Source organism: Eutrigla gurnardus (genome assembly GCF_963514095.1).
Source record: "Eutrigla gurnardus genome assembly, chromosome: 16".
Lineage (NCBI taxonomy): Eukaryota > Metazoa > Chordata > Actinopteri > Perciformes > Triglidae > Eutrigla > Eutrigla gurnardus.
The window spans coordinates 6912935-6934977 of record NC_139927.1 but is presented as its reverse complement, the minus strand read 5'-3'; the positions used below and the strand labels follow the sequence as shown (position 1 = coordinate 6934977).

General features: G+C 43.1%; 1 protein-coding gene across 1 annotated transcript; it reads right to left on the bottom strand.

Moving 5' to 3' along the window:
• Window positions 1-1128: 1128 nt before the first annotated feature.
• ppp1r14c (protein phosphatase 1, regulatory (inhibitor) subunit 14C) lies at window positions 1129-20903 on the bottom strand. The gene is made up of 4 exons (XM_084031319.1): window positions 20569-20903; window positions 5747-5830; window positions 5174-5206; window positions 1129-3761 (listed from the first exon to the last, which is right to left on the bottom strand). The coding sequence occupies exons 1-4, from the start codon at window positions 20803-20805 to the stop codon at window positions 3687-3689; spliced, it is 429 nt and encodes a 142-aa protein (XP_083887445.1). The 5' UTR covers window positions 20806-20903; the 3' UTR covers window positions 1129-3686.
• Between the last annotated feature and the right edge of the window lie 1140 nt (window positions 20904-22043).

Below are 22043 nucleotides of genomic sequence, written 5' to 3'. Positions count from 1 at the left end.
TTTTTTTCTTCTGTCAAGCAACTGTCTCCCTTCACATCAGTTTTAACAGTCTGAAACGGCGTGACCGACGGCGGCTTGGAGCACCGCGCTGGTGTGAGGTTTGCTGGTGTGCAGCCAGCTGACTGGACCGAGCATGCCGGCTGCCGAGGGGGGATGCTCCCGTCCTTAACTATTCTCCTCACATTCACCTTGCAGTCCCAATTATTCAAGGCAGCGTGCACGAGCGCTCCCTGCCAGCCAGCCCCAGCTGTGAAAAGTGGGTCACGGAATTTAAAGGCACAAGCAGCCTCGTTGCGGCCGGCACCGCATTAGCTTTCTGTTTCACCCCCCCTCGCCTGCTCGCCGACATTCTGTTTCCTGCAGTGAAATCCACGAGGCTGTTTTTGGGAATGGGTGTCAGTGAAACAGAAAAGACATTCATTGTCACGTTCTCTGCGGGAATAAAAGCTGAGGCACATTCACCAAGCGTGTCTCTCTCTCTGTCTGTCGGTAAAAAATATATGAGCTTTGATTCGAGGTGACTCGTTGCCTCACACATCGGTGATCATGCAACTTAAAAGTTTGATTGGGATTATTCTTTCTTAGTGCCCTCTTTAATCTGAGATCTACCTAGCAACAATGTACAGTACGCTAGTCCATACGGGGCTAGACATGCTGCAGAGAAAGGCTACTCATGCGCATATTGAGCAATAATTTCATACCCTGATGAGCCCTTTACAGAATCAGACAGGGTTGTCCTACTAAACTACTGCAGCGTTGTCTGGCACTGATAAGGAACACATTGGCAACCACGACGCTCTAATATGCAGAAGAACCACACATGCACAGCAGCTGGTTAGCTTAGCTTAGCTTAAAGACTGGAAACAGAAACTTGGCATTCAGACTTTGTTTTTGTGCCAATTAAACAAACTTAATATAGTGTGTTAGTTACTGAACTTTTGTTTTTGGACAGAGCCAGGCTAGCGGTTAGCTACCTTTTTACAGGCTTTATGCTAGGCTAAGCTAACGCTCTATAAGAAGGAAAATAAGGATATTTTGCCGTGTCAAAGTATTTCTTTAAATAAACCACAACGGCATACACTGCTTTCCCATAAAAAAATAAAATAAATGATACACACAGGGAAGGCATCTGTTTAAACAGTACAGAGTCCTTCTGCATTTTTATTATCAGCAAAAACAAACCACACATCACATTACATTTTAAAAACAAGAACGCTTATTGTGGATGTACAGAAAATCAAAACTGCAGCTGCAAAACTGAATATTTAAGTCTTAATAATAATAATAATAATAAAAGGTATAAAAAGGAAAGTGTTTTTAATTTGTGAAATAAAAACCTTTGGGCCAACAAAATGTTCCCCTCAACATGCAACTTTAAAAATACATGCAAACGTAAAGCTTTCTAGTATGGACGCTTTCAAAATACTCTCTACATGAAATCCCATAAATTATAAAATATCCGCCTATTACCCCTGAACTGTTTCTTGAGAGAGAAAAAACCCTATGGAGTGCCTCAACATGAGTCCTGGATGCATCTCAGTTGCCTATAATGGCGTCCTCTTCAACTTTTCCTTCCAATTCACTGATCCAGAAAAGACACAAACAAATCGACCGTTGCCAGCTGAGTTTGGCGATACTCATTCAGCTCAGTGCAGATTGAGGAAAGGAAATGCAAAGAGGATGCCACTTTAGACTGTATGCGCCCCATCAATAAAGACATACACGCCTCTTCCAGACACATTTCTCTGTCATCAACCAACAGTGAAAATGTGTTTTTATACAACAACAACAAAAACAAAAAACCTGGGAAGAACATCAAAAAACAGCACCATTTTTAAAATTTTCCTGGATTCTCTCCAACGTGACCGTCACGTCGTTTCAACACAAAAAGTTCTACAAAGTCAGACATGGTAGCTAAGTCAAAAAAGTATTTTTTGCTTGATTATAAGTTCATAATATCTATTCTCTTAATCTGTGTTTTTTTTTTCTCTCTGTTGTTAGCATGCAAGACGGGTGCTTTGCAAGTGTTATGTTAAAATGAAACATTGCCCTGCTTTTGTCTTTGGCAACTGAGGGTATATATTGAATATGGCAGATTAAGGTCTGCTCCATTCCGGTCAGTACATGTTCGACTGCTTGGAAGTGAAACTGGGCCCAACCCCATAGCGAAGTCATGATTGTACCAGAGCTTACAGATTTTTTTTGAGTGTGTTGGTGCACACTGACAACAATAAATAACTAAATCCACCTCTTAAACCTGGGATTACGCAATTACAACATCGCTTCTGCAACCTGGAAAAACATCTTAAAAATTCTGCGCCCGCTCGGTAAGATGTTTCAGAAACTTGACAAACAATCTCTGTGGAAATGTTGTGTCACACTAATGCTGCCGTGAAATACGACCTTTAAGATGCAATACTCCCAGTTTTGGCACACCTTCCCTCACAGGACCTGACAGGTTTTAATTGTCAAACCTTTTTCGGGTTCTGACTCAACCATATCTGCCTTTTTTAAGGTTGTATTTAAGTATTTAAGGTTCAGTGCTGAGAAAAAAAGTGAGCTGATCCTGGATGTCCTTTAAAGGCAACACTAACCACTATATAGAGAGGCAAGTTAGCAGAGTTTAGTGAACCAGAGTGTGAGAAACAACTACATATATGGGCTTTGTGCTTAAACCTAAATGACCAGCTGATATATACTCTGATGTGGGAGAACAACGGACAACGCCCCTAACTTGATAAACGAAAGGCTGCTAATCATACAGGTTTTTGGAGTCTCACGCGGAGAACTGCAACACCCATCATGCCTTGCTGTGATGAAAAGTATACCGTGGGTGGGAAAACAAAAAAAACAAAAAAATCTTCACACTTTTTTAGCCTTGCTTGCTAAAATGTCCCACACTCCTTCCAGAGTTTTTACATCACAAAAAGAACAATTGTTGTATTAATAACGCCTTGTGCTTAGAAATAAAACTACAGGAGCTCCCTTACTTTTTGCAAGCACGGATGAAGTAAGGATAAGCAGGATGGCTTCAAAGTAGGACAAAAATGAAAACTGTTGAAGACCACATTTCAATCACATGAACAATAAATGGCAACATACAGTACATTTTTTTCTAAAAAGAAGTAACCGCAAAAAACACCTCAGTAAAAAAATGACCAAATCATGAAGCACTGTGTTTACATAGTGCTACAGCTAATTTCACACCTACTGCAGTACAAATTTTTTTTTTTTTTATGCATTTTTCACCACCTCCTTTTTATTTTTTAGTTGTTGTTTTAGTCTGTATGGCTGTTGGGATTACAGCATCCGCTTGTAACATGGCTCTGAAATGTGGAATTAGGCGGTATGCATGTCAACGCACAGTTGTAGTTCTCGCACGTTTCCGGGGTTTGATATTTTTTATTGTGGCTGTATTCTATTAAACCATGATGGCTCTGTTTTGCTTCCGTACCTTTTCAACAGTCAAATATAATAATACACCTTGTTATTCTACGTGATTTGTGAAATGAATGACTAGTGCTATATGCATGGAGTTTATGGTGCCTGTTTGCAGGTTGCAGAATAGTTACTAATGCCGTCGTGTTTACATAAGTTATTCGGTGTGATGACAGTCCATGTTGAGTGGGTTAAGTAGGTGGAGCTGAGATGACATAGTTTATGGTCGATGGTTGAGATCACAGCCATTATAGGCCCTTCTTAGTTGGCGCACTGAGTTTTCTCATTCCCCTTATCCTGCCCAGCAAATCACGGACAAAGATCTGCGAGGGAGAGAGAGAAAATGAGTTAGGAAGAAAGTTCACATGATAGAAACATTTTTTTTCCTTAAGTTATTAAACACCGCATAGAAGAAAACTATAATTTAAATCAGGTAATTTGTTATGTTTCAGGCAAAATTGTCCTGCTTTTTAAATGTGTGAGGGCTTGATTTGGAGGTGATGGACAGAAGACAGGTCCTATATAACTGTAAAGAATGTAGTAATTGGCAAAGGATTCATTTTGTTAATTTTCCACATTACGCTAAATATAGAGCTTCAACTAACAGTTAGCTTAGCCTAGCATAAGAATGGTGAAGTAAATTTAAGCAGGAGGTTGCATTGAGGTCCACGACGGTGTGAGAGTGGCGGAGAATATGTTAAATTATAATCCCCCCTCATTATATCAGGGGTGACTCTGCTGATGACCTAATTACTGATGCCTCCCCCTCTTCTTCCTCCCTCTGAACATCTCCTCCTCCTCTCCCCCCTTCACTCCTGTCTGTTTCTGCCTCTAGCCGTCTTTTCACATATCCCTCTGAATCCCTCTCCTCCCATCTCTTTGTAATAGCTCATATCCCTCACTTCATCTCCTGTTATTTTCCCAGCGCACCTTTTTTTTTTTTTTTTTTGACTAACAGTGCTCTCTTGTTCTTTCTTTCATCCTCCCTATCACTCTCTAACTTTGTAGCATTTCTCTCCGTTGCTTCACTTCTTTCACTGTTCATCCCCAGCTGATGCCTCCTCTGTGGGCTTGTGTTCAAAATGGCATCTGTGCAACATTCTCAAAGGATTACAGTGCATTTAGGTGTGTGTGTGTGTGTTTCTGTGTGTTTGTGTGTGTGGGTGTGACATGTATCAGTGGCTTTCAACCGGGTCGGACACTTCTGTAGCTTTGGATACCAGTGACCTTGTCGACCTTGTCACAGTCTGACCTCATGTCACACACACACCCACACACACACCCATACACACACACACACAGATGACAGATGGGGAGTCCACGAGAGCTAATGTGATTGGTCTGTGCTACCTGTAATCGCCAAAATAGCTTAACCCCACCTCACTCCAGTCCAAACACTTAACACACCTTAACACACCTACAAACCCACAACAACATTGTCATTTTAACAGCGTAATTGTGTCTTTTGTGTGTGTGTGTCACACGTCCTTTTAACCCTGTCATATTAAGGTCAGGATGACAGCGGAAATAGGGAATTAGTTTGTGTGAGTCACAAGACATGAATTAATGACACACATGTGGGACACGATGCTTCGACATACAGTACTCAATACACTCTATACACAGCGGATCGACATGTGAGCATCAATAATCTATCTCTGTACTACTCTGTGTGCCCCGTGGGGACAAATAACAAAGTGTTATTGTGCATGAGAGACACACTAAACATACTCACCTCTGTTGGTTTGTAGCAGTCTATTAATGATTCCTGTGTAAACAAGTGAAAAGGGTGAGTTTTAAGGATAAGATCGATGTTTTCAGACATTATCTTCACAGTTCTAAGTCTATTCTTTGTTAATGCAGTCACATTCGGTCATACAGGGTGGAAAAATCCAAACCATGCAGTAGAAAAGGCAGCAGTGTCGATTTCTGTCCTGAAAGCATGCAAAGCAGTCATGTGGCGAATTTGACTGTAAAGCGAAGATTTTGCTTCACCCCATTTATTATCTCATCTGTGTCTAAGTGGCTGATGGGGTCAATCGTTTTTTGAATTGGTTCAGCATTCAGGGAGAACGTTAAAAGCCACAAAATGGGCTGGGATGTAATGTAAGTAAGTAATAATGTGGCAAAAACAAGCTTTTAGTTGACGTTCAAGAGTTGCCCCGAGTGATAGCATTGCCTGTTAAGTGGCTGCCTCGATGCTGGACCAATTTCAAAAGCTGTTGTCATTGATCTTTAGACACAGCAACTTGGGGAAATTGGGTCCAGGTCGAAAAATCCAAAGTTAGACACACACACAGTCTCATACCTGTAGTTTGCTGGCTCTCTCATCATCACTGTTGACCTCCAACAGGTCGTCTATGTCTATCTCCACCTCGGGCATCTCTTCTTCCTGAAACACAAAAACACTCTTGGTTTAGTGAGCTATTGAAACAAGACAATGTCATGAAAACCAACAAGGGCAGAGGAGTCAACACATTAAAGAATCTTTGTGTTGGATTGATGATCAAAAAACACAGACACCCCTCACCAAAACTGACCCCGATTACATTAACTCTCCCTTCCTGTTTCTTCTGTATTCAAACCCCCTGTTTCTACACTCCAGGCTCCAAACAGCTCAAACATATATGCATCTATTAGCAGCAGACATCATATGGAAATGCCATTGTGCTGTGTGGCGCTGCCAGGGCTGGGCCGTTTAGTGGCTCTGTGGTTAGAGGCTGTATTCTGCTCAACACCACTTCAAAAGGCTCTGTGTTCCTCTGGTTCGTTTTATTTCACCAGAAGCCTTGTGCAAAAGAGGCAAGCGGGGAGGATCAACCCTTTTCCCCTCCCAGCTACCACATGATGCATCTTCCAAACGCTCCCTTCTGGGATTTAAATTCAAAGAAACCATTTGAAAGTGCAGCATCTTTGTCCAAGTGGTGGCCCTTTACCGACTGCTCGGTAGTCACATACTGCACTATTGCACCAAAATGGACTCTGCTACCCCGATATCACTAGGAAATACATCCATAGATGATTCCTCACCTCGTAATTTACGCCCAATGCTGTTATTCATTGTCAATGCAGGAAGTAGTATACTTTGTTAGTTAGGATGAATGGGCATGTAGCAAATGGGACTTTCATGCCCTAGACCGCTGTTTGCGTCAGACCTGCAATTATGTTCACGTGTCTTCTTATTACCCCTAACCACGATCTTTCCCGAACCTTAACTAAGTGCTTTAGTGGGCGGACCTTAATCCTACCTAAGTAATGTATCTTGCAAGAGCAAGCAAGCATTTCAATAATGTTGGCATTGGGCTTTGATACTGAACATACTGGGTTTTTTTGTATTAAGAATCAGGCATCCCAGTACAATATGACAACCTTCTATCATCTTCCATCAGTGCAGTCGCGTTCCGACAGGGAGTCATGTCCAAGCTCTATTTAGTATCATTTTTTTGCACTTTTGATTATCCCACTCTCCAGCTATTTGGGGCATTTGTCACTTTCAGCTCACCGATTTTGGTAATTTGCTTGAATCATTATGGTTCTCACCGATCCATGAACCCCCCCATATAAAACCACAGTCGGCTGTTTCCAGAAATAATTCACACCAGCTGACGGACCGAAGAGCCAAAGTAAATAACAGGGTTGATAAGCCGATCGTATATAAAAAGGTCCTGTTGCTGTTAGTGTGTTTGGAAGTTTTTCACGCCCTTGATGATCAAAAATCGGTTCAGTGGTTCTCTAGAATGGTTGGCTATAATCTACACCAAAAAATGTTTTAGATTGAAGGTTGTTGGACAGCGAACAAGACTTTAATAGCTTTTTTGATGCATGGTGGATGATCCCTGGTTCCCTTTGCCCAGGATGCTACAGCACTAAAACTGCTTCCAGTTTTAAATCATGATGTGTGTGTGTGAGTGTGTGTGTGTGTGTGTGTGTGTGCGCTCTCAGAGGACTTCTTTATGCTTTCGCCTGGAGCGTGCACTGGTATTCAGACTCAGGAACGGGGAGGATGGAAGGACGATTTGATTTTAGCTCTCAGCATTAAAGCTCAGTCACTGTGATTTCACGTTCTGCGTGGGTGGGTTGATGTGCACAGAATAGAATGAGCTCACAATTATACCTTTTGAAATTAATATACCGAAGGCAAAACAAGTGGCAAGTGTGGTACAAGAAACCAAGCACGACCGCAGATGAATTACCTTTGGCTACTGGGTTGTTTTGTATAGAAAGCATTAACTGTGGCAGCCTTGTCGCATAAAAATTATGTTTCCACTCCACAAAACTACATCGTGAATAACATTTCAACATGTTTTCTCTTGATGTATCACAAAATCACTAGCTTTGTAGCCTTTTTTTGTCTGTTTGTTAACTATGTGTTTCAAATTGTGCTGTTTAGTTGTATGGGAATGCCATTTTATAGAAGACAATGAAACAGGAATAAATATATACATGCCTCAGGGAAGCAATAAACACAGCTCCCTAATCTCGAAAAATTCAATTTGACATCAGCGACACACACACACACACACACACACACCTTGTTTGCACATATCTCATTTGCATTTGTACACACACACACACACACTCACACTCATACAGACACTTGCACAGTAGGCTACCCCACCTTCATCCTCACTCCTGAGCCGTTTGAGGCATTTACACAACCTGCATTTTAAGCACCTCAGTCTTTCCACAGCTGAAAGTCCCCTTCGACCTCTTCTTCTGAAATCCCCCTCCGCGTCTTAGCGAGGGGGTCTCGCTCTGAAATCCCTCCTCGTTAAGGAAGCAGAAAGGGGAAGGCGGAGAAACGAGGGAAGGTGGCGGAACATATCAAAGCCTGTCATCTATTAGTACAGAAGTGGGTGCGTGGATTCAGAGGACTGAGGTTATATGCAAATGTGAAAACATCAGGGGAGTTATTTCAAACTGAGAAGAGAGATGCGTTGATGGACGCTGTTGCCATTTAAAATGATCTAGGTTTTGCGTTTTTAATATTCATGCCGATGTGGTCCTCTATATTCTGCTACGAACCCAAAGTGGGATAACTAAATTGAGACCATATATAATTATTATGCCATACAAATGTTACATTTTTGGAAGGAAACGTACAATTTGCTAGAGCAGCGAGCTGCGTTTGTTATACCACATAAATAAGAATGTACCAACTTTGGATTATCATAGAGAAAAGGAAATGTAACACCTGATACACGTGATGTGATTTGGTTAAGCTATCGGTACCTTGAAATAAAGATTAACCACTTGCACAAACTCATGACCTTAAAATGGATCAGAAAGCAGAAGATTCTGCTTGAGTTTTGCGCCTCAGATTTTCATTTTGGTGATTTTATTAGAAAAACTCAAAATGGTCAAGCACGTTTCACTCCCTTAGGAAAGATGAGACCCAAAAATGTCAAGAATGGGATCATTGCGGCCGTCCTCTCATTCTTCAAAGGTCAGCTATAGTTTACACCTGGCAGCAGCTACCTGCCAGTTCTGAAATGTGAACAGGCCAGAAAACAATTTTGAGATATATTTAAAATAAACTAGTTAGTAGCTAGTTTCTATAAGCTACAGAGCAGATCTAACCTAATAGTAGGGATGAGTAAGTGAAGCTGTCTATCTATAGTAGGTGTGTGTGTGTGTGTGTGTGTGTGTGTGTGTGTGTGTGTGTGTGTGTGTGTGTGTGTGTGTGTGTGTGTGTGTGTGTGTGTGTGTGTGTCTTGACTATTCCACTTGTCAGCAGGCAGTCCGTCGCCCTCTGTCAATGTGATTGGTGATGACGGGGGCAAGCATGGCCTGTGTGTGTGAAGCATGACTGCAGGCAATCGCAACGACGTGGAAGCACACACACACACACACACACACACACCATCAATGATGGTAACGCACACTGTGGAGCTTGTGAATAAGAACCTAAGTGTTTTAAATACACGGCTTGCAATGACAAGAACAGGGGGAAAAACTCGCACTCTTAACATGCAGAGTGACTCCGAACTTGTGGCCGTCCTGCTGGTGATTGAGAGTGGGAAATATTTAAGGTCACACCCAGTACCTCCGGGGAAAACGATTTTCCATCTCGCCAGCAGTGGAAGGGTGATAAAATGACAGCCCACAATGCCGGGAGACATAAAGGGATGGGCAAGACACACACACACACACACACACACACACACTCAGAGCAATAGATTAAAAATAGTGCAGAGGAAATATTTCATATAAGCATTCACACAGCTCATACAGCACCTCATTCTAAAAAGAGATTTAACAGGAGATATAGCTTGGTATTCCCACATTATGTTTTTGTTGTTTCTTTGATATTATTCCAAGCAGCACAAACATATAAACTATATAGAATCATTTACAAACTATGTACAAAATCTTCCTGTGTTTTGAGAATGTTGGACATCCACACACAAACACAACACATAAGAGAATAATACCTTTTGAAAATAATGGCGAAGAATTTATTTGTTTTTGAGTTTTGCGTTGATAGACACAACTGGCATTAATGAGGAGGATATTCACTGGTAGAAAACAAAATAAAAAATATGGAGAATAAAAAAAACAATCTTTTTTTTGCATTATGTCAGTAGAAATGTGCGATCGCTTGTGTATTAAGTACCAATAAAGAGCACTGGTAAAAATATTGTAAAGTTAACTGTGTGATAGTGTGAACTATAACAGAAGAGAGGCACCGTTTGTTGTCAATGAGGGCGAATGTGTGTGTTTGCATACAGAAGACATAGTGATGAAACCAGGAAAAGACTGTATCCTGTGTGTAGACGATAGTGTGTGCAAGAGAGTTAACAAGGAGCGAGTGTTTGTTGTATTGAAGGCAACTTTGAGTGAGAGCCAGCAAGCGAAAGGGAGAGAGGGAGACAGGCTAGCCAGTATGTGTGTGTTTCTGTTCTGCAGAGAAAGCGTATGCATGTGTGTCAGTCTTGTTTTCACCAACAGAAGCAGCCGGCAGCATTTTCAGTCTGGTTGGTATGTGACGAGGTGAATCAAAGCTAATGCAAGCGGCCCGACCCCGTGACTCACCACAAACTCTATTCAGTCTCTATCCAAACACTCTCTGCGAACAAAGAGCCAAACTTCTTGCGACAGGGAATCACTTCACTCGGCCAAGTGATTCATGATTATTCCTATTCATAGCCCGCTTACGTGAACTCGAACGACCGGTTGTATTGAACGGTGGCTAAGACTTTCCGAAAACATAATTGCTGAGGCCAGTTATATAAAAACATTATGTTAAGTGGGTGCAATATATATATATATTTATTTATTTTAAGTATGCTATGCGCTGAATCTACAGATCTAATAGATGACTGACTGGACAGCTAGCTTATGTTTGACATACCACAGTAGAACTGTATTTCACCTCAGAAATCAAGTCTGTTTGATGGCCTTGCTAGCCTGTGTAGTTGTACTGCAAGAAGTTCAAAAGAAAAAGCACATAACTCAACTGTTCCTGATAAAGTATGCTGAAACCTCCCTCATAAATTCAGTATACACACCTCAACGCTGGTTGGCGGAAGCAAATGTACCAACTTTTGACCTTTTGACCTAACAGAAAAGTGCAATTTTGGAAGAAAAATAAGTGTAAAATTAGCAAGAACAACCAAACCGGAGGTAAAAACAGAGCTGCAGTAACACATATCAGCCCAGGCAGCTGCAGTGTGGGACGTTACTGGAGCTACAAGACTTTGTCAGGACAATCATGGCAGCTGTCAGGTACAGATGCTCGAAATGGAGGCTTAGAAGTCTACATCACTGTCTATCAGTTGTCTTTTTTTAGTGTGTGTCTGAGCAGCAGACAGACGGACAGTGTAGTTTTGTTCCAGGGTTGCACAGAGCACAGGAACGTTCAGTCTCTGTAATGGTATATTTAAACCACAGAAGTGGCCGACAGATCCCATACATCACTTAGATCATAATAAACACACAGTCTGAAAAAAATCTTTTAAATAACAACAACAACGCTCACCCCTTTGTTAATCACAGCTCTGTATAAAAGTAATAGAGAACAAAAAGAGCTGGAAAAATGGTGGGGTGGGATGGAAAGTAGGCTAAGGTGAATTTTAATAGTAAGGAGATGCTAAAATATTCAGATAATAATGTAAATAAGGCAGTCGTTAAAAAGAAGCTGGCCCAAAAGAAAAAAAAGAGTGATTTCATAAGTGAAATATCAAGGGATGTGTGTTAAATTTAGGAGATGACGCAGAGATGAGAGTAGCCTTAATAGCGACGGAAGTGAAAACAAAGGAAGGCGGCTATGTTTGAGAGCGGTAATCAGAATACATGAGAGGATACATTAAGGTGCGGGTAGATGGAGGGTTGATGATGAGGCAGGGAAGGATTGTGCAACACTGTAAAACCTCACAGCTCAGCTCTCTTCCTCTCTACGCTGCCATGCTGCGTCACATCAAAGGGAAGAATTCATCTTCGGAGAGCGTGTGAGCTGAGGGAGGGAGAAACTTCTGCACGCCGGAGAACGGAGGGCGAGGACGAGTTAAAATCACGGAGAGACTTCGAACAGGAACGACCGAATGCGTAATAATGGTGGAAAGAAGAGTTTTCTCCTGTGCAGCTATTTCCCCTCCTTCCTCCCCCTCGACCCGTCCACTTTGCTGAAACCATACAGCAGGGATGATGGTGACTTCACCGGGTAAAGTTAGCTGCTGCAGCAAAAGCTCTTTCCCACGCTGATTCAGCTGAACTCTAGAGGACATTGTGTATCAGAGAGGGGAACCGGTAGGGAAAAAAGAGGGTCAGAAGGGAGAAATTAATCCTGAGAGGAGAATCCCAGCCAAAAATACCAATAACAATGCATCTGCATGCGGAATTTTGGAAGCTAATCATGATGTAAATATCTTTTCTTGTTGCTGCTCGTTGTGGTGGGTGCTTCTAGGGTTGCAGTGTGTTGTATGATGTAATTTTCCTTCACAACTTCAGACTGGCGTATCCCAAACTCCACTTTCTTTTTCAAACTCACAGATATACCTTTTTTTTGCTTGTTTTAACTGCATTTCCTGTCTTAACTGTACTTGCTTGTTTTAAACTGTCAGGTGACCTTGAGTGCTCAGAAAGGCGCCCTTAAATAATGCGTATTATTCATTATTATACATATATCAGAGCAGGGAATACAGCTTATTACTTCGTCTTTGAAAACTTGCTTTTGAAACCTTATTTTATACACCTTTTAATCATTCTGGTGGTTATTAACACATTTCTTTCAGGTTTGACAAACAGCATGCTGTGTTAAGCTACTGCTGTAGGTCATAATGGCTTAAATCACCCCCCACCCCCCTTTTAGTCAAAATCCTGATTCATAGCCAAGACAAAGTATTATTGTGGCTTCAACCATGACGCTGCCAAGCATCTGTCTTGTGACTCTATTTCACAGTTTTGTGATTTAGCGGCACTAATGATTGGTTTTACATTGTTTACCAGACGTACAGTTCCTCCCTGAGGCAGATGTATTGACAACTGGGGCCCATTTTTTCCCTCTCTCGGTGAAAAGAAAAGCTTCCAGCCAAACTGGACTCAAGAGGTCAATAGCAGCAGGGTCATACACTGTCGGCCAGTCAAATTATTGGATTTATTCAAATTCAGCGGATATAGAAAAGGATAAGAATAATTTAGTTTGTGCACATTTAACATATAATGGTGCTGCCTTATTGCTCGGATCCATCGATGCCAAATATGCACAGTCATTCAGCCCAGGCAAAGACAGACGTACAAGTAAAAACCACACACCCATATGAAAACATCCCACCGACTTTGAAAGTCAAAACAATAATCTTCCTTCTTTCCGTCTTTCCCTCAGTCTCCCTCTCGCAGACACGTGTGTGAATGACGACGTTGTTTGCATCTTTTTTTTCTCTCGCGGTGCCAACCACAGAGAGTGAGTCAGTGTTTGAACACAGCCAGTTTATAAAATGTGTCGGCCTGCTGACAATGAAACCAGTGATTAACTGGATCAACTTGGGATGGGAGGGGATGTCATGGCAGGACAAGAAAGTCTGTGTGCGAGTGTGAAAATTCCACATCTCTTACCTTTTCTTAGTCCCAGAGGCTTTACCATTTTTCCACGGATGCACATATTGCACGTGGCATGTCACTCATTGCCATCTTTTTTCCCTCCTACATACCACTATGTCTTGCAAGACCTACAATTCCAAGTTAATAATAACCTGAAGACATTTTGTTCCTTCCGGATCCTTTTTATTTCACCCTATCCATCTTTATTTTCACTTCTATGCAGCAGGCAGACAAACATGGGTTTACTTTGACTCACTTTAACGTCACAGCTAAGCCCAGAAACATAAACATACAGGGTCAAGAGAGTGGGATACCAGGACACGATGAAAACTTGCTCATTCCAACATTTTACCATAAGTTTCCTACATTTCTGGGGTGATGTTCAGCTCTGAATCATTCTTGGCAAATGGTATAACATCGGAGTAGCGATTTAACCTTTTTGTTCCCTCGGAAGGCAAATGTGATTAACAGTGTCAACTACAGGCTTGAATGGCACATCTACATGTATGTGAAAGCCACAGGGTTGACAGCAGAGTAAAAACCTCCAGGGAGAATCGCTGAGAGGAGAAGGCGGGGGAGGATAAAAGAGAAGAAAAAAAAGCTAGGTGGGCGGGCGTCCCGGTGGGTCGGAAGTTGAGACGAGAGAGAGGAGGAAAAAAGTGAAGAGAATGACGGCAGGATGAAGCACGTATGAAGAAAGGGGGAACAAACACATTGTAACCTTTGTAATGGATATTTGACACCTTTACTGCTGTTTATAACCGCTTCAACAGCTGGTGGCTATCGGCTCACTAAAAGGCCTTCTTGTCAACACCGCTGATTTGTTTAGCAGCCGACGCGACGTGTCTGCAGGTGCGATGTGAAATGTGTCGACACGTGCTCGGACGCCGGGCGAGCGTCTATTTTTGTCCGTGCAATTTTAATGGCTGGGGGGAGATTAATGTCGGCCCTCCCAAGCGCAGATAACAACCACGACAATGACCTTCCTCCGCCAGATCCATAAACACAGCGGGGGTCACCCATTAAAGCAAGCATCCAGTTGACATCTGTCAACCTGGCTGTGATTAAATTAATGGCTGCCATTCTGGATCCAAATTACGAGTGTATCCATTAGTTGTTTTCCTCTTTTTCCCTTTCTCTTCTTCTTTTTTTTTTTTTACAATTTCGGCAGATTGACTGTAACAGGGATTCATTTTTTTTTTAAATGATGAGGTAATCAAGGTAGTTCCTGTCATCAGAGTGAGATATAATCAATTGATCACTGAATGGAACCGCATCCATCAACTGTCAGAAGTGATGGATGCACAATTCAATGGGCCACTAAAGGGGGAAAGAATATATACCTGGAGCACAACTGTAGCCGAGATCATAAAATATGATCTGCTTGCAAATGCACCGCAATACATATTGTTTACCCGGTAACCTTCATGGTAACACAACGCCGCCGTGTCTGTCAATATGTGTGTGTTTATCCCCGGCTTGGTATTCCTAAACCTATTGAATATTGCTAATGACTTGGCTTGAATTGCATTATTTACTCCTCCTCTGCTGCCAATGAGGTTCACATGATACACGGCCGCTCTCCTTCCCAGCGAGGAAAACATGAGGGCGATCAAAGGGCGTTATTGACAAGGTCACAGGAAAGGCAGGAGGGGGAGGAGGAGGGGGAGGGGGTAATGATACAGACAGACAGAGATGAAGAGGTTTGAGGGGGTTTTCAACCTAGAAGTCAGTGTTGATGTCGGCAACAAAACAAACACACATTCCTTTGTCCACAGTGCACACACACACACACACACACGCACACACACCGCCTTGAGACAGTCCTCCTACACAATTAACCGACCCACCTTATTGTGGCGATGATCCAGAGAGAAATAGAGGAGCAGACATAAGAGTTATTGTCCAAGAGAAGATGCTCCGTCTCTTAGTTCCTCTTGCTCCATTTGGTCCAAATATGCACATTGACCTTGTGTGTGTGTGTGTGTGTGTGTGTGTGTGTGTTACAATTGAGTTGGCTAATGCTCATCCAAAGTACCCCTGACCGCTTGCCACCCCAAAGAGCAGCAGAATATCATCAACCAAAAAACATCATGTAAGGCTTCTATTACGCACATTGACAAACACACACACACACACACACACGGAGGCCCGAGGGGCAGTGCGCTGCACGTCAGCGATGTCTGTGCTCCTACACATGAGTAAGCTTCATCGAGTGGGGCTCTGTTGAAGCAGAGCCATGAGAAAGTAGGGCATTACAGAGTCCCTCTCCCCTTCTTCTGCAGCATGAACCCCAACAACACACACACAGGAAACTGCAGGGTCAGCTGTGCCGCTCTATCAATCTCTGTCGCTCAGTTATTCTGAAACGCACTCAGAGTTGAGTCTTTTTCACGACAACCTCCATCAACGGTGTCAAGGTGCTCTCAAGCTGACCCACCTGTCTTCTAATCACCTCGACTTCACCTCAGCGTTCATCTGCACTCCAATGCAGTCCGTTCTAGTCTCACACGGTGGGCGACTGAATGACTGAGTGGGCTAGTATGTGTCTTTTCCAGAGGTTGTGTAGACGGATGAAGAAATGTGGAGTAACCCATGGAAGTGACACATCCTTCATCAGTTTAGTAAGTACCTACCATACTAGGTTATACTTGAGCTACACCCCTGATATTCCATGTCTGGAGGCTGTTCGTAACACATATACACTGTAGAAATTTTGAAGGCCACAGGTGAGATAGTTTTCCAGATAATGCAGTTTAAAAATGGCTTTTCAGAGCATGATGCCAAAACATCGTCTAAACTAACCTTCATTCAATGATGTTTCTTGAGAAAACTGTTGACAGTAGAGACCTAATATTTTGGATTTGTCCTATTAACAAGTGTATCTTTTTACTAGAATTTTTACAGGGCATATCTCTTGATAAATGACCCTTTAGGATATGAAGCGTTTATAATATACATTTTAACTTCAATATGAAATCCAGATAAAAGCTGAAACAATTGGTTTAAAGTGATTTCTAACTTTAAACAAAAATGCCAATTCTTCAATTCTAGCTTGTTACATAAGAAGATTTGCTGCTTTTCTTTCTGTGGTGATAATTTTTGACTGTTTGTTGGACAATGGGCAATTATAACATCCCCTTAAGAAGAATTTAAGTGTGTGTATGTGTTTTCCTTACAAACCTGAAAACAATCTGCCCTAATCAAGATAATGATTGATTGACTGTTGTTTTAAATAAATAGTGGATGGTTTTATTTTTATTTATGCAAAAGTATTGCTGATTATTTCTCTAAATTCTAAATCGTGGGAAAACAAGTGAGGTGAAGTACTGGCCGTATAGGACTTGGAGCAAGAAAACACTGCAGCACCTTATTTAAGGGTACTGCAATTGTGAGCAATGGCTTCATCAGACCCCGACTGTGAAAAACGGAGAGAATACGATGCTATGGTTCAGGGCTCCACTGTATTAAGGGCTGTACTCGGAGTACTCTCTCCTCTCCGTCCTTTTGAACGGCAAAATGAACAGAAGCAGGGAGTCCCAGGAGAGCAGAGGGAATCCATCTCTGACAGAACTCACCTTCTGTTATCCGATCGCCCAGAGAAACGGAGAGGAGGAAAGAGACGGAGGCTCCAGGCAAATTAAAACCAGAGTTGGCGCAAAAAAAAATCTGTTGTTATCAAATTGGGTTATTTGTTTCAGTAAATGTCTTCTTTGTTTCAAGGTTGGAGAAGAAGTTTGACATTTTGGGAGATTCGAGATTTTGATGAGAAGATCGATATCACTCTCATGCCTGTCATACATCTAGAAGAGGGTTAGCTTAGCGTAGCATAACGATCAAAAGGGGATGTGGTGGTTCACTTTCAGCCTGTGATCTGTAGGCGTCGGCTTTTATCTTTGTCTTTTTAAAATGTTTTCACTGTTTGACTTCCTGGAGATATCCTTCAAACCCGTCTGTCTGCTGATTCTCTCTGGAATCGCTCTTTTTTTGTCTTTTACAAAAAGATTTATTCAGCGAGTGGGGTTCGTGAATGTGTGGGCAACATGCTAGCTCCGAAGCAGCAGGGGGCTAGTGAAATTATGAGATGCAAGTAGGCATACATTTGTTATTATTTACTTTTTCTATATGTTAAATCAAGTTTTATATAATTTATTATGGAGATTTCTATTTATTTATTTATTGATACAGATTTAAAATTGTTAGAGGAATCTACCCCTTTAATCTGAGCTTTTTTGGGGCACGTTTGTGATTTTCCCTTCCCGTGTTTTCTAGCTCGATCTATAATAACGCTGATTGCCAAAGAGTAAATGGATGTTTGGTATGTATGCCTTCCTGTGACATCTGAGGTATGAAATGTGTGATTAATTGCATACTTGCAGCCACTCCCTATTTAATGACTTCTCATTGTTACGAAAGCATTTGCCTGATGAAGCATCGCAAAGAAATGTACTTTTGTTGAGTTCGATTGTCAAGCAGATTATGTTACCTTTGGAAAAAGCCACACTGCCTGTCCCTTTGTTGGTCTTTATGCTAAGCTAAGCTAACGGCTACGGACTGTGGCTTCATATTTGGCACGCAAGGAGAATATATAATATTCCTTTTTAAGACATGAAAACATTTTGAACAGGACAAGCTGGTAACAGAAAATCCTCTTCCAATTCCGTCCGAGTTAACCCTTTCTGCACTCCATCACCTTCAGTGTCGGCACGCCGCCGCCTCCCCCACGCAAACGCACTCTGAGATGCTCTCCTATCAGGTTTTCTCATGATACTGATACAGAGGCTGACCTTTAAGCCAGACCAGCAGCGCCAAATCAGCAGTCTCTCCTTCTCTCTATCTCACACACACACAACACGAAACAAAACAAATACACCTCCGTCTATCTTAGGTCTGGGCCCGGAGGTGTTAACAGGCGTGAGAGGAGTGTTACTTCCTGTTTACAGTCGTGTGACCAAACGCCATCAGCCCACCTGCTCGAACCCATGCTGTCATGCGTCTATTCGTGGTCGAACATTTGAAAGTAAGCCTGAACAATGCGCGCACAGTGACAGCGTGTCAAAATAATGATGTACTGATTTCATTACCATCTGTCCTCTGAAATGCAGCCAGCTTCTATGCCTTTCTACTACCGGCGCACTTCTCGCAGCGGCCAGCGTGATATCGGACTGGCAACAATGCCCGAGAGCCAGGGGATTATCATTTGATATTATCCCATTTGCTGTGTGGAAGACATCATATAAGGAGACGAGACTATCTACACTGAAATCAGGATTGAAGTCAGAGGGAGGAAACGGATGTGCAGAAAAGAGAGTCTTTTTCACCAGTAACAGTGGATTAAAAGATTTCCATCCAGACATCACAGCAAACACACTAACACTGGAATTTCTTTTTTTTTTATATTGAGCTCTACATTGCTTTTGCATTAAACATATCGTAGGCTGGCATCCGTTGGAGATGCACGCCCGAGCCGGTGCACTCCAGCCCTCATGGAAGCATCAAATAGATCAGTCGATGTGCGTGGAGCAGCGTCGTCGTACGACTTGCAGATCAAGCACACCTGCTGACGGCAGACTGACATGCAGCCGTGAGCTCATCCAGCTTTGAAATGTAAACCAGTCCACACTCCGACGGGCTATGCAGCTCGTTTCTAACTCGAGTGAGAACCACAGCAGGACTATAAAGAGATAAAATTAAAAAAAAAGACACCCCAGCAGCTCAGAGTTATAGATGGCTCCAAAAAGACAAACTTGTGGTGATGTTTAAATGGATGAAAGCCGTTTGGAGCTGCGGGAGACGTAATGGCTTTGCACACACGCAGACATTTGCCTTCAGTATGGGGAGTAAATATTTGCATTGCAATACTCCCCGTCTGTGATTTCCCTTTTGCACATGCGCACACGCTGCAATCAATCTTAGTAATAGTCACAGATGCATCGTATCACATAAATGAATAACCACACATCCCCCACAGTGCAGTCTGACAGGTTCGTGCCTGCATGCACGTGAAGACGCACGCTCACACCGCCTGTTTCATCCCTGATTGGCTGACTCTTGAGGCGACAGACTCGCTGTATGCCTGCAGTGTGTATGTGTGCATATGCGTGCGCCCGTGCAGACCCCTCTGTTGCGATGGAAGGGGGTCAGAGGCAGAGGAGGTGATTGGCTGACGGGGGGAGAGTCACGGCATCAGCATATCCTTAACCCACTGCCCTTCTTTCCTCTCCTCTAGTTCACCCTCCCCAACCCCCCACCTGCACTTAGCACTGAGAGAACCCCCCCCCCCCCCCCCTCCCTCCCCTCTTGAAATGTTAAAGAATGCGACTTGTGAACTTAATAGGGACAGAATGGAGCCATCGATATCGTCTGGAGGCAGATCATCCCTCAGAAATGAAACGAATTGGGTTGAAAAGGTCAGAAATCGGCCTAAGGATTTAATTCCAACACATAGAGCGTCGCTTTAGGGAAACTGAGACACCATGGCTTCTTAGCGTGCCTTTTGCTCTCGAGGACAACCCCGATTTAGAAATGAATGCCATGCGACTGGGTAGAAAAAACGATTTCAGAATGCTGGTTCTCCATCTACAATTTGAACGTGATGGGGAAACGGACACAATCTGAAAAGAGCGATGCGTCTGGTGCGTAAAAGGCGCAACCGTGCGGTTTCTCTCACAATCATTCTCTTTCTCTCTCTCTCTCTCGACGACAGAGGGGAGACAATACATTGTGTTCAAGAACAATTATCAATCAGGACTCTGCTGTCGTCGCCTCTGCCGTAAAGCGGCAGGTATCAACGTTGCAGAGGACAAAGAGGCGCCGGTAGAGCCACAGACACCGACTGATTGATGGGGGGGTGTTGGGGTTCGCTGTTAACATGGGGGGGCATTTTCCCGACGCCTTTGGTAAAGGCAGAGGATCGGATTAGAACATAAAATCACAGATGATCCAGATTCACATTGATTGGGTGAGACTTAATTTGATATAAGGTAAATCACGTTGAAGCGGGTATTCAGGGACCTTTCCCCCCCTTGTGTGTCATTCTGTCCGCATGTCTCCCTAAAATATGGTGATTTTGAAGATGTATGCTCCGCTCACCTCGCAGTCATACAACTCGCTGAGCTGCTCGATGATCCACTCCTCCAGGACCAGTCTCTTCCGCAGCTCCTTCCTGTCGTACTTGACCGTCACTTTGCCCTGTCTCTTCTGGACCGGGTCGTCCCCGCCGGTGATGGGGCCGGACCCCACGCAGCCGACTCCGGGCGCACCTTGGAAGAAGACGCGGCTGCCGGCGGTGGGCAGCGGGGCACTTGTCTCGGTGCTGGCGGCCGACATTGCGGTGTGTTTCGGGGGGTATATATTGGTATAAGAAAAAGCGTGTGGATGGATGAGGGGGGGCCGCTGTGCTGTGCTGAGACTGCGAGCTGCACAGCAGAAAGGAGAATGGTGAGGCGCTTTTAAACAGCTGCTATTTAAAGCGCAGCGCCGGAGACAGCCGAGAAGGCGGAGCGTCCGCTGCAAGAAATGAGCATCGGAGGCACTTGTCTCTTGGTAAAACTATTAAAATAAAAGAAAATCACAGGGTGTCATGAAATCATGGGTTTCATAAGAGTAGCTTCATAATTGTAAAATGACATGACCATCATACTACTGAAGCTTGTTTTAGAAAGTAAAAAAAACATCTTTCAAGAATAAATAAATGAAATAAAAATCCTTTCTTACGATGTGTATTTTTTGCAGTGGTAGCCAAATTCTCTGAATGGTGTTCACACATGGTGGAGAGCTTCAGCGGAGGGTCTTTCCCAGTTCTAGTCAAGCTCTTCTGCCACCTGGTGTTTTTATCCATTACGTGGACTACACCTGTTCTTCTGTATCAGAACGGGCTCGTATACACAGGGTCGCAAACAAATGAGATCTCAGCCTGCTGGTGGTGGGGAGGGGAGGGGGGGTAGTTATTTGCGCCCCCTGTTGGTCATTAGCAGATTTGGGGTTTTACCATAAATTGGAGCTCTATTTGAGAAAGTGACACATGAGATTGTTGGAATAAAGTAAAGGAAGCGCAGTGAGACTCAAACTTTTTCGCAAAAATTATTATTCTTAGAAACGGACTACACCGCAGTGTCATGGTTACTCTCGCCTCACAGCAAGAGGACCCAGGTGTGAGTCCGGATTCAGACTCCCAGTGTTCTCCCTTAGCGTGGGTCCTTAACTCTGGCTCACAGTCCAAAGACATGCAGGATTAGGATATGTAGCTCATTTGTTTAATTACGTGGATGGTTGTATGTGTAACTAACGCTGCCTTCGCCCAATGTCAGCTGGGTTTGGATTCCTCTACAGTCTATATCGTGGTTTGAATGTGAACTTTAGACTTACATATGCAAACATGGTGCAATGTGAACTCTGAATGAAGGCTCTTATTGGTTGTGGTCACAGTGGGGCGGAGCTGCAAGCTCAGGTTGCCCCTGTTAATTAACAGTAGAGTACAGGCAGCTACAGCTTCAGTGTCGGTTGATTACCATACAGAAGGTTCTGTATTTTTACAGCAATTTGCTACAGTGTTATGTGACCAGGTG